At 42.1% G+C, this 12,778-nt stretch overlaps 1 protein-coding gene across 1 annotated transcript; it reads left to right on the forward strand.

Annotated features, from left to right (window-relative positions):
- Window positions 1-68: 68 nt before the first annotated feature.
- Window positions 69-10,055, forward strand: tgfbrap1 (transforming growth factor, beta receptor associated protein 1). Its single transcript, XM_085403515.1, has 13 exons — window positions 69-310; window positions 1,664-2,374; window positions 3,674-3,868; window positions 4,480-4,634; window positions 4,815-4,897; window positions 5,445-5,625; window positions 5,700-5,860; window positions 6,385-6,442; window positions 6,541-6,684; window positions 6,936-7,079; window positions 7,958-8,117; window positions 8,315-8,766; window positions 8,959-10,055. Exons 2-13 carry the CDS (start codon window positions 1,678-1,680, stop codon window positions 9,145-9,147), a joined length of 2,619 nt encoding a protein of 872 aa, XP_085259641.1. The 5' UTR covers window positions 69-310; window positions 1,664-1,677; the 3' UTR covers window positions 9,148-10,055.
- The last annotated feature ends 2,723 nt before the right edge of the window (window positions 10,056-12,778 follow it).

Below are 12,778 nucleotides of genomic sequence, written 5' to 3' on the forward strand. Positions count from 1 at the left end.
AACACTGCTCTAGGTGGTTTCTTAGCAGTGGCTACTGTTGAAAAACTCGTAACAACGGTGAACGCACCACTATATCACCTGCAGCCAGCAGGGGTTCAATGCAAATGGGCGGCGTTTCATATTGGACATGCAGGAACTCTCTGGCTGCCATTCAGCTTGTATTATCCGGCTGTCGGTGCGGCAACGACCCCCAGCAGCATGGCAGTGTTGACGTTTAGGTGTGAGTTCATGTCCTGGTTTTCGGAGTACTGAGGCTTTTCTGCGTGTAGTGACTCCGGCCTGCCGTCCCGAGCGCCGCCTGCATTGATAGGTAGGTCTGCTGTCTACGCCAACTGCTCCGGGAGGAACTGGGCAGGGTGTGGACGCACAGAGCATCATGTCAGTGAAGGGGAGATTGACTGGAAAATAGGTTGATTTTCCTTGTGTGGGCACTCCGTGAGGGTTGTAGCCTTGCAGCTTTAACCACACTGGAAATGTAGCCTAGCTTTAAATTAGCTTGCTAGCGTTAGAAGCTAACTTTAGCCGAAAGAGCTCAGCTACGTGGTACTGAAACAACCTATCAGATTTAAAACTGGCCACGGCTTCCTGACATGACTCATATCCTAATGATGACTCTCTCACCTTCACACAGTCACTGTCAACAGTGATTTTCTTTTTCGCTGCTGCCTCTGTGTTTGGGGAGCTAGCTAGTGCTAACACCATTAGCTCGTACTGTTTGAGCATGAGGGTGTGAGGAGATCAATCTCTAATGGGTCAAATATAAATGAGTAAACTATACGATAAAGTGTTACTATAGTAGTGTAACAGGAAACTCAATACAATTGTGCTGTTGATATAAAACCGCATATCTGCTTTGTTAATCTTTTTGTGTCAGAACACATAACCTTTCACGCAACCCAGATCCGAAATCTCATGCCTTTAAATGTAAACACCAGCAATCCTCAGCTGTACTGTCAAGGAGAGACTTTAAAGAAATGTCAATCTCCTTATCTTAAAGAGAAAACGTCTTAAACAGTATCTTCTGCTCTTTATCAGGCTCTCGGTTGTAGGAACAACAGGTAGGCATAGAAGCCCAAACCTTCCTTTTCTTTACCTCCTTCAGCTCACCTGGCAGGGAGGCATTAAAGTGTTGAGATGTAAACCCTCCAGTGTATCCTGGTTCTGCCCTGGGGTCTCCTTCTTGTAGGACATGCCTACAAAACCTCATCTAGAAGATTTTTAGGAGGCATCCTAATTAGATGTCCAGCACCTTAACTGGCTTCTTTTTATACGGAGGAGTGGCTCTACTTCCAGCATTCCTCCTAAACGACCAAGCTCCTCACCCTCTAAGGGAAAGTGCAACCACCCATCAAAGGAAGCTTGTTTCTACCACTTGTATCCGATATCGTTCTTTTAATCACTACCCAGGGCTTATGGATGTGGGAGGGCGTGGGAATCGACCTTTCAAATCGACAGCTTTAAAGCACCTTACATTCACAGACTCACACATCACACATGTAAAAATTCACATACATGTATAGTTTTATGAATAAATTATATGCTGAGTATATCCAGAGACTTAATGATTCCTCACAGGGAAATGTTGTACAGTCCGCTTTCCACATTGATTATTTGAATTTGTCTGCAGCTTTGCTGACGCAAACTTATTTTGTACCTCCTGTAGATGCCTTGGCCAAGATGAGCGTGAAGGCTTTTGAGCTAGTCCCCGCTGTGGAGCGAGATCTCCTAATGGGCGACAAAGCTCGCATCAACATTGAGTGCATTGAATGCTGTGGAAAGCACTTGTACGTGGGCACCAATGACTGCTTCATCCACCACTTTCTGCTGGCTGAGGTCGCCTCCTCTAAAGGGAAGCCGGGTTACTTGGCTCAGAAGTTGCTGCACAAATACCTTGGCCTCAAGAAACCTGTTGCTGAGCTGCGGGCTGCTTCTGCTCTGGAGCGTCTCATAGTGCTCTGTGAAGGGTTAGTGTTCCTCGTTGACATGGTGACGCTGGAAACGGTGCCCTCGGCAGGTGGAGGTGGAGCCAAGATCAGGGGCGTGGCATCATTTTGTGTTAACGAGAACCCGGTGAACGCCGATCCGTTCTGTGTCGAAATGGGCGTGCTATCCTCCAAACGGCGGACAGTCCAGATTTACATGGTGTACGAGGACAGAGTGCAGCTGGTGAAAGAGTTGACAACGCCCGAGCAGCCCTGTGCTGTCAGTCTTGATGGTTACTTCTTGTGCCTGGCTCTTACCACACAGTATATGATCCTGAACTACAACACGGGAGCCTCCCAAGACCTCTTCCCTTACAACAGCGAGGAGAGGACACCCATTGTAAAGAGAATTGGCAGGGAGGAGTTTCTCTTAGCAGCACCTGGTGGTCTGGGTAAGTCAGAACAAAAACAGTCCCTGCAGTGAATACTTGGAGTTTTAAGATGATATCTCAATGGGTGACAAATTAAAAGAAATTCCAACACAAGGGGCCTTAGTAAGAACAGATCAGCTGCGCGAGTGTGTTTTTCTGAGAAGAAATGCATTGTGCAGGATGTATTATATTAAATGTTTAGTCTGTTTGAAGCTGCAAAAGTTGTGACTCTGTAGTTTAACAGACTTATTATTTCAAATCCAGATACAAACTTAGTCTTCATGCAAATTTGATATGAGGTCAAAAAGCACAAATTGCTGTGTTTTGGATTAATGATTGTAAAACAGAATTTTTCTGAATCAAGATTACGGATCCTTTTTTGGATGAAAGAAAGACTAAAGCTTAAAAAAACCCCACTAGTAATATTTGTGATCCTCCTATCATTGTGATTGTTCAGTACACAGTGATTTCACACCTACTGATGTCTTATCTTGAACATAATCTACTCTAGAGCAGGTTTGTCCTGCAGCACAAGTTTCCATAGTAATCTGTTTCTTTTAATTGAACCTTCTTGAATTAAAGGTGAATCTACCAGGATAAATCCAAATCCTGCTTTGTAGTACAGAGGATTGTACATTAAACATTCTCATCTTCATGAAATAGTTTGATAAGGACAACCAGAGGCATTGTCATGTTTGAAGGGTCCACTCCCATTGGCATAGAAATGTTTCATCACAGGATGAAGTTCATCAGCTTTGTGTTGCTTTTAATTTCTCTCTCTAAACCATGTAAAGCACTTTGCTCCCCACAGCATTACACAGTCACCAGCTCCATTCACTGCAGCGCTCCGGGTTCAGCCTTTCTTTTATGTGTCACACATCTGTGTGAAAATACATTTCAGGCATTTTGTGTAGGCTAACATCTCAAAATAAAGAGCTTATTGTTTTGCTCACTATCTCTTAAATGTTGTGATTCTCCAAACTTATTTTTGGGGCTGTTTAAGGGAACATGTGCATTTCCTTTTTAAAATTAAAGTACTGTGTGTAATTGGTGGTGTCTGAAGGATCAAATTGTGTTCTGTAACTTTGACAGCATGTGTGCATCTGCTTGTTTATTAATAAGAATCACCTTGGGGTTTTTTATTATTGGTCAGCTGTAAAAAGCTGAGGGGGAATGGTTGTCACTCTGCTGGGAAGGCAGGCAGAGTATTGATCCAATACCGATACCAATGCTCGTATCGATACCTGAATCGGTCCGCCCACCTATACTTAACATGTCCATGTTGATCATTAAAACTGCTTTTCCACATGCCATCTCCAGGAATGTTTGCCAATGCAGAGGGTGTATCTCAGCGAGCTCCGGTCAGGTGGTCAGAGAGCGTGATTGGTGCCGCTGTGTGTTTTCCATACGTGGTGGCGTTGGACGAGAGCTTCATCACCATCCACAGCATGTTGGACCAACAACTTAAACAGACCCTTTCATTCAGGGATGGCCATATTTTGCAAAACTTTGAAGGTATGTTTGCATATTGCTTGTTTCTAATGTCTACCAAAAGGTATCACAAATGGGAATTACTATTTAAGTAAATAGCATTTTAATTTCCTCAAGGATTAGGTTTAACTAACAGGTACTTTTTTGATGCAAAGAGCTCCTGAAAAGTGCGTTTGAAAAACAGGAAAGGATTAATAAGTGATATGGGGATGGAAATAGTTATTGCTTTGGCTGACTGGACTGTGTAACCAAAACTGTTCATCAGAAAGCGTCTGGATGGCGCTGTGCACTCAGGTCTCAACTCTTAATGGGATCTGAAGCACTATCGACCATTTCTTGCTACAGAGGATTTCAGTTCTGTGTTAAAATGAAACTTTTATTCTGCTTGGCTTTAGAATAAAAGCATTGAAGTAATATGAAGTCATCTTTGAGCTTCAAGTGCAAAACGACACTCATATGTGCTTGAAAGTGAACTTGAAGCTCTGAGCTAAAGCTCTCTGAAGCTTTCCGTGCGCTATATATTATCCCTGGTTTGGCTGCAATCATCAGGTGCATGCAAAGCTTTCAATTTATGGAGCTGTTGTGAGGAAAAATCAGTCTGACCCCTCAGTGCTCTGTGTTTGTGTTTTTTGTAGGGAAGGTCATTCTGGCTTCTACTAAGGCCGTGTACGTCTTAGTACCTCTGCCACTAGAAAGACAGATTCAAGACTTGCTGGCCAATCACAGAGTGGAGGAGGCGCTCATTCTCACAGAGGGAGCGCAGAGAAATATCCCCAAAGACAAGTTCCAGGTAACAACATGTTTAAGAAGGTGATATGTTGGCCACACAGTGCACCTGTTGTCACTATTAGAAAATCTTAATATGTTAATTCTGCTTCCTAAACTAATCTTGCTGAGTTTCATTAAAGAGAATATTTTTCACAACTACAAACTCGATTCACTTCTAAATTGTCACTTTCTACTTCTGCAGAATTTGCACAAACGAATCCTCCAGCAGGCCGGATTCATACAGTTTGGCCAGCTTCAGTTTCTGGAAGCGAAAGAACACTTCCGGTAAGTCTGGGTCAGTGCTGGTCAACCCTCAAGTCATCAGACAGTTTTATTGACATTTATGAGAATGCCTGGAATATATTTTATAAAAGAATCATTCTTAATGGCTCCAGTTTTTTCTTTTTTAAATGCGATCAGGTCCATAAGATGGATATATTCTTTTGGAGGGGACACTTGCTTTCTACTTTTGTCTCTGAATACATCTGCAGTGGATTTTAGAGCATGGAATGGAGGTGTGATTTTAAGTGTAGAATTTCAGCTTTAATTGAAAGACTTTAATATTGTAATATCACTTACGAACATACAGCCGGGTTACTCTGTTCCTTGAATGTTAAAGAGCTGTGATTAGTTTAGCAAGAAGTACATGACTCACCCTAAAGTTTATCTCTAATCCTCAAAATCTGCCACATTTTGTACATTTTATCAGACTCTTGTGTTGTCTGTGTCTGCAGTGAGCTCATCTTTTCACTCCACTTTGAAAGTTCTGACAAATGCCAGTTAGAGATGTTGAGTTTTTTATGACCTTACTCTTATTTATTTGATCCTTCAGGAAGGGTCAGCTGGATGTGCGGGAGCTGATATCTCTCTGCCCGTTACTGCTACCAGCTTCCTCTTCATTCACGCGGTGCCACCCTCCTCTCCACGAGTTTGCAGATCTCAATCATCTGGCACAGGGTGACCAGGAGAAAGTGTTGCGATGCAAGAAGTTCCTCATAAGTTATTTAGGAGAGGTAACTGGATTCAGACCTGCACACAGTTTTGTCACTTGTCTTGTGTTAATGGTTTTCATTATCTGTACGCGCAGGTACGAAGCACAGAGGTGGTGAACGGCTGTAGAGAGGATGTGGACACTGCACTGTTAAAGCTGTATGCCGAACAGGACCACGACAGCCTTTTAGACCTCCTGGCTTCAGACAATGCCTGCGTGCTAGCAGACAGTGTCCCATGGCTGGAGAAATATCACAAGTTTGTATACTCTTACGATCTAATCTTTTATGTTAACATGATTAAAAACTCAGAAACTGGTCCAACACAGAGAGACTTTATGATCTCCAAAATGTTGTTAATTATAGCTTCATTGATAAACATGCACAATGACCTAAAAGCTTTGGTTTCTAGTGTGTGTGTGTGTGTGCGTGCTCGTGTGAGCGCATGGTTTGACTGTTGTATAAATGGTGATTAAAGTAAATTAGTCCGACTTCTTTCATATGAAATCAGGCTTAAAATTCAGTAATTGGCAGCAACAATAACACTTGGGAATGACTGGGAAACAGAACTTTAATTATTACAGCTACAAAATTCACTAGAGGGATGGACTGAGATGGGTCTTCATTGGGTAAATGCTCTTCCTTCCTCCCACACTGTTAATTAACACCCTGGTAAAGCTTTAATACTATGTCCAGTTTAGGAAGGCAATTTAATTGCTTTATACAGAAAATGTAATCCTCCAGGGCGGCTTTGGCTTCATTCAGCTCTTTTCTGTCTTTAAGATATTTTGCGCTGGGGCTGCTCTATCATTATAATGGTCAGGATTCAGCAGCACTTCAGGTATGTTTGCAAATTTATTTTTTTTTCTCAGTGATTTATGACTGAAGAATCTGCACTAATACGATGTTTATGAATTGAACCCTTTATGTTTCTGATAGTTGTGGATTCGTGTGGCAGATGGGGAGCTGCAAGACCCTACTAGATCTGATCTTTTTGAGTACATTGTGGACTTTCTCTGCACCTCCTCTAATGTGGACCTTGTATGGAAGTATGCAGACTGGGCCCTACGGAAGGATCCCATCGTAGGTTACCAAAAATGTAACGCTGCTGCAGAATTATTAATACTGGTCTCACTTGGAAGTTTTTGAGTCTTGCTGTCTGTCACTAGCCAATGCTTGCACAATATTTCCTAGTTCTAGTGTTTGAGTGTACTTATTCTGTTGCAGTACATTGTCTTAAAGAGCTTAGAGCTTTGCTCTGCAGACAGTTTGCGTCACTTCCAGTCATTTTGCAAAAGCTAAAGTAGTAACCTAATCTCTTTTCTTGCCCATAGATAGGTGTCCACATCTTCACTAAGAGGCATACCAGTAAAGACCAGCCGGAATTGAACCCTGATGATGTCATCACTTACCTGGGAAAGCACAACCAGGCGCTTCTGCTCTACTTGGAGAACCTGGTGCTGGAGAAAAGGGTGCAGGTACAAAAACACAAGCTGTGATGGCTGATAGACAGTGTTCAGGTCTCAGGCTGCACTCCCACAGAATGTTTAAGTATGAGGAGACGTGAAGGCGTGATATTCAGCTGTAGGTTGTTCATATTTTGGCAGCACAAATGCACAGCCTCTGCAGTTAAGTGAGCAGGGGATTCAGAAAAATTGGAAGTGTAAACATTGCTTTCTGTCACATTTAAGGTTAAATAAAACCAAACCTTTCCTGCAAGGTGGCAAAGGCATCACCAGAAATTGTGCGTCCAGTATAAATGTTCCCTAATTCCGACATGAAAATGCATTTGAACACTTGACTAAATGTGAAAGCATTTTAGTGAAGCAGCTCACGTGAGACATGGTAGCTTCGGTGGTTAGCTCTGTCTCCCCGACTTCCCCTTCTAGTCTTGAGCTGTCAGAATTAAGTTACTTCTAAAGGGTGTGCACATCCTTAATTTGGAGCTTAAGTACAAGTACTTTTATAAATGGTTGGATGAATATTTTCATGAGTTCTTGAAGCCTGAAGTCTATAAATGTTTTCACATCAGCGAACTGCTGCACATGCACACAACTGAACACTTGCTGCTGCTCAGTGAAACCACAGTCTGACCTGTGGGCTGCAGACATGCTTCACTCTTGTAGTTTGGGAATAAGATCCTTAAAGTGATCCTGAAAGTAGGCCCCACGATGCCCCTTTTTCATTTTTCTAGCTAACATTAGATTCTAGAAACTTGCTTACCTATAGTATTGAATCATTGTAAATGGTTATTTTGGACAACTCTCATCGTGGATTTATTTTTAGGTTTCCATCTACAGATGTGCATCTTTAAAAGCTTATTTAATTTGAACTGTTTTCATGTTTGTGGATGCAGAAGGAGAAGTTCCACACACATCTAGCTGTGTTGTACTTGGAGAGGGTGTTATCTTTGATGTCACAGTCTCCAAAAGATGAGGAACAGCTGACCAAAGCTAGGGAAAGGCTTCAAGCCCTGCTCAGGGAGTCCGACCTATACCGTGTACAGTTTCTTTTAGGTGAGAAAAATATCTGTTTGTTTGTCTCTAACAGGAGTTTCTTTTTTCTTGTGGAATTACTTTGTAACGTCTCTTTAAAGATTATGAACAAGATTTAATTGATGCGCTCTAACGAGGTCTTGCTTTTCATTTAATTGTGCGTCTGGTGATCATTTTGGAGATTTTCATGATGTTTGGTGTTCTTGTGCTCTGTTCAGCTAAAATGGAGAACTGTGAAGAACTGCTGCTAGAGCGTGCAACACTACATGGAAAACTAGAGGAGCATGACAAAGCGCTGCACATTCTGGTGCACCAGCTCAGAGACTTCCCGTCCGCCGAGGCCTTCTGCATATGGGCCTCTTCTAGTAGAGATTCGGCGTACCGACAGCAGCTCTTTCACCTGCTGCTGGGGGTGTATTTGGATGGGAGCCCTCCTGGGCAATCGGGAGACAGCGGAGAGCTGGAGATGGCGGCAGTGGATCTCCTAAATCGGCACGGGGAGGTGTTTGACGCGGTCCGTGTCCTGCGAATGCTGCCAGAAGGCTGGTCACTTCAGCTGCTGCGTCCCTTTCTGGGTCGAGCCATCAGGGCCAGCATGCACGCCTGCCGCACGTCCAGGATCGCTTTAGGGCTCGCACACTCTGAAAACCTTCAACTGCTGCATGATAGGGTAAGAAACGCATTATAGTATTAAGCTAGATAAGTATATAAATAACTGCTCTACTCTTACGCTTAACGAAACACTTTCATTTTTAATTTTCTGGTTTCACGATCAAATAAACGGGTAAACAACCATGAAAAGTTTTTAACAAAACACCTTAAAACTCCTTTCCCTGTTATTTTTTTTTTTTTTCTCGTCCAGTTGAAAGAGTGTAAGAGACCCGTCTTTGTTTCTGAAAAGAAGGGATGCCACCTGTGCCACAACACCTTCAGCGAGCCCAGCGTGGTGTGTCTGCCCGGTGGAGTGCCTGTCCACACCCACTGTGTTGCCCAGAGAGTAAGAGACTCTCCCACAAAGAGACAGTTGACTAATAGCAGTAAACACACGTGAGACCTAACCCTTTTTAAGAAACCTCATGGCTTGGGATGAGAGGCACCAAACTACAGCAGGATGCGCTGAGATTTTCAATGGCTGAGGACTGTGGGGATGACAAAAGCACAGAGCCCCAGTTCCCCTAGTGGGCTCTGCAGCTGTGGAGTTAACAAGACACACAAAGAAGGCTGGGCGACTGTGTGGGGGACTCGAGCGCCGCAGTTGTACTGCACTTTCAGACTTACAGTTTGATTTCTGTTCCATTCTGTGGCCGTCCTGTCTTTGTTTTTTCTTCTTTTTTTTTTTTTTTAATCCTAAATTCAAGAAACTGCTTGAACTACAGAACATAATATTTGAATCTCATTGCATATATTTCTGAAGCATGAACAGTCTTACACTTTTGGGTCTAATCGGCTCCATATGGGTATTGTATTAATACTGTTCTAACCTGTCTTAACTCGCACATTACAGAGTTGGGTTGTAATGTGAATACTACAAAGGCTCATCAGTACTGATGGAAAAAGTCTGTTGTTCTTTTTCTTTTTTTGTATGTCTTTGACTCTTTGTTCTGGTCTCAAAGCTGCTTTCCCTCCACCCACAATGATGTTGTATTAGTTGGTAACTGACAAGCAGCAATTTGATCCAAACCCACTAAATGATTGTCATAGCAAGGTTTAAACAAATAAACACCAACCTTTTGTGGAGCAGCAACAACATAAAATGTGAAAATAACAGTGCTTCACTTATGAATAAGTGTAATTGGACATTTATTAGACTATACACATCACATTGACCTTCTACAAGTTGCACAAATGAGATGAATCCTTAATGATGTGACAGTTAATCTTACAGCGTAACTGAAATGAACCTGCATACATTTTGTCTGGTTTCAAGCAACAAATAAATAAAATTTCCATTGCCCCAAGCATGCATGCATACATTTTGTTTGTTTGAACAGGCCACTCATACTGTTAGATATCCTAATGTATGCATGTGCGCAATACTGAGCAAAACATTTAAGTTGAAGTATAGGCTATTTGTTTAAAATTTGTGTACAAGATCAATCATGTAGAACAACAGGCCACGAACTACAACTCTCTCCATTGAAAGTGCAAAGTGCACCCGTCTCATTTCTGTGATTCAAAGAGCCTGTAAAATTCTCAGCTTTCTCAGTTTTGGATTTGCATTTAATGCAACAAGTGTTAAAACTGCCCGCAGTGAACGTGATAACAAAGATTGTGAGACTTCATAAAAATGGCAGTGTGTCCAAGAGCAGCAGTAGTATGCAATGACATTTAAGGTGAAACACTTGAGGAAAAAATGAACCGTGCACAAAATAAACTGATGGGTAAGTGGGTGAAAGATCCTGCATGAAGTCAATTAACAGTGTCTGTTCTTCACACACCTGTGACATCGTAACAGGAAAAGTAGTCAAGTTAGTTCATCTCCCTGTGACTGTTTCTAAAGACACCAGAAGATGGCAGTAATGTGTCTGAAACCAGAACGCCAGCTGATACCACAATCTCTACAGTTCAATGTTCTTGGCACATGCTCCAGTTTTGAGTTTCAATAAATTCAGCCTGGTTGTTTTTGCATAAACGGGTTCACAGGCAAACAAATAAAGAGCATCACTCATGTCTTTATGTTGGAAAATTAAAAGAACCACACATTCGTGGAAATCACTTTAAGGTCCTTTACCACGGCTCCACTTACTAATGGGTATGCTTTAAATAACAGGTGGGGTGGCTCTGGAATAAAGTGTGTTTTAAACGTGTTTAATCTCACTTTCAAATTATACAACCTCAGTCTGACAGTCACTATAACTGCATGATTCAAAGATTTTTGGGAAAACAAAAACTTACAGCTGTATCAGACTCGCTGCCACAGTGTGCAGGCTGAGTGAGGAACAATGATTTTTTTTCCTGCATTCATAATGAAACGACCAACTAACTAATGCATGATGCTGCACTGCGCTTGTTCCCCTAAAACATCTTTCTCCTCTAAACGTTTCACAAGTGTGACAAAAAGTGTTTAATCATCGGGCGCTGTCACACCTCAGATCACATGCTGTTGCTTAACAAGTCTTCATAACTCATAGCAGGTGGATGTCATGTTTGTGAAGAGAAGATTTGGGCATGTTCCTAAATATCTTTAGAAGGTGAGGCTTTGAGAAAACAGAGGAATGAAGGAAACCCCAAAGTAAACATGACTGTGTCCGTGTGCTGCCCAGAGAATATACTCAATTTAAATCATTGTTGATCTCCATGTTTTTTAGGGGAAAACTTTCATGAATTCAAAGTTGTCCAATCTACTAAAACCCGTGTCTCTGAATGCTGTGGTGGTGTTGATGTTAGCTACCTGCTGCCTATTTCTACATGTAAAGAACTTTGTGCATTCATGGGCTGTATTTCTAACTCGGAAGGCTGAGCTTTGTGGATGCATTGGGTTTCACTCCACAGCTGCTTCTGTCTGACGAATTTAGTCATAGCTCGCTTAAAACTCCTCGCCATGACTTCAAAGAATGATGATAAAAATATTCAGGAGAGCTGTGTGAAAGCATCCTGTCGTATTTTACATAAATATATATCTATACCTCTGTATATACTGCATTTGTATCCCTTTGCTGCTTCCTCCATCAATGCCCGTGTGGATGGAAAAAGGACCAACCTGGTTTAATAAACATGAAACTGCATCAGCTCACAAGTAATTCCAACGTGCATTTTAGCATGATAAGCAGGATTACTGTTTGTTTCTGTTTTTTTCCTCACTTCTTGGGAATTAAAGTTTTTCTGTGGATTAAAGAGTAATAAAAAGGATTTTTTTAAAAGCAGCTGTTTTGTTGGATGTCAGTTAACCTCTTGAGTGTGAAGTTAAAGCATACATTTTAGCAGCAAAAACTCATTGCCTTACACTAACTGCTAGCTGTGGTGGCAGTTAGAGTGTAAGGCAATGAGTGGGGTTGGGTATTTGTGTCTATGCGGCTGCAGTTTTGATGATCCTGATCACTGACTGTTTTCAGACGAGACATTCACTGTGCAGAGCAACACGAAGCAATTGGAACTGGAAAACAACCAACCAAAGGAAAACTGTGTTTCCATCTTGTTCTCCAGCAAACCCGTCCTACCTCTGGAGATCCTGACGCACTGATCCCGACTTGCTCGTGCTGCCTTACTTAGGGAATTACAGGTCATCCATGCTTTTGTCTTTAAGGCATGGCTGTAATTTAATTAATTTATTTGATTAAGCTGGCTTCATGGATAAATAAAGCTTGGTATCATCTGCATAGCATTGTAAGTTTATGCAGTATCTGTATTAATATGATCTTATCACTCACCAGTCTTCACTGTGCAGGGCATGGTGAAGGAGAGTACACACTCACGAGCCAGAGGCAACACAGTCACCATTGGACTGTTGAGCTGAATAATGCCAATGCCAGTGACATGCCAGGACAGGACTGTGTTCCCAGTTTGAAGCAGAGGATTAGTTAAATTCCTGTGGTAAGACTGTTTGAACATGACACTACCTGTGCACAACCAATATGTTATCCTGACTGAGAGACAGTAACAGTCTATATTTACTTCCTAGCACGGTGGGCTTCTCTCTTAAATATAGTGGCAATTGTTCTCCTCCTGTATAACATCAACCCTCT

Source organism: Rhamphochromis longiceps, linkage group LG1 (genome assembly GCF_057381845.1).
Source record: "Rhamphochromis longiceps isolate RC_006_pf linkage group LG1, R_longiceps_female_GT1.1, whole genome shotgun sequence".
Taxonomy (NCBI): domain Eukaryota; kingdom Metazoa; phylum Chordata; class Actinopteri; order Cichliformes; family Cichlidae; genus Rhamphochromis; species Rhamphochromis longiceps.

Coding starts and splice junctions, on each gene's coding strand:
- tgfbrap1 (XM_085403515.1), top strand. CDS start 1,678: ATGAGCGTGAAGGCTTTTGAGCTAGTCCCCGCTGTGGAGCGAGATCTC. Junction 4,635..4,814: donor TCCCCAAAGACAAGTTCCAG/GTAACAACATGT, acceptor CTACTTCTGCAG/AATTTGCACAAACGAATCCT. Junction 5,861..6,384: donor TGGCTGGAGAAATATCACAA/GTTTGTATACTC, acceptor TCTGTCTTTAAG/ATATTTTGCGCTGGGGCTGC.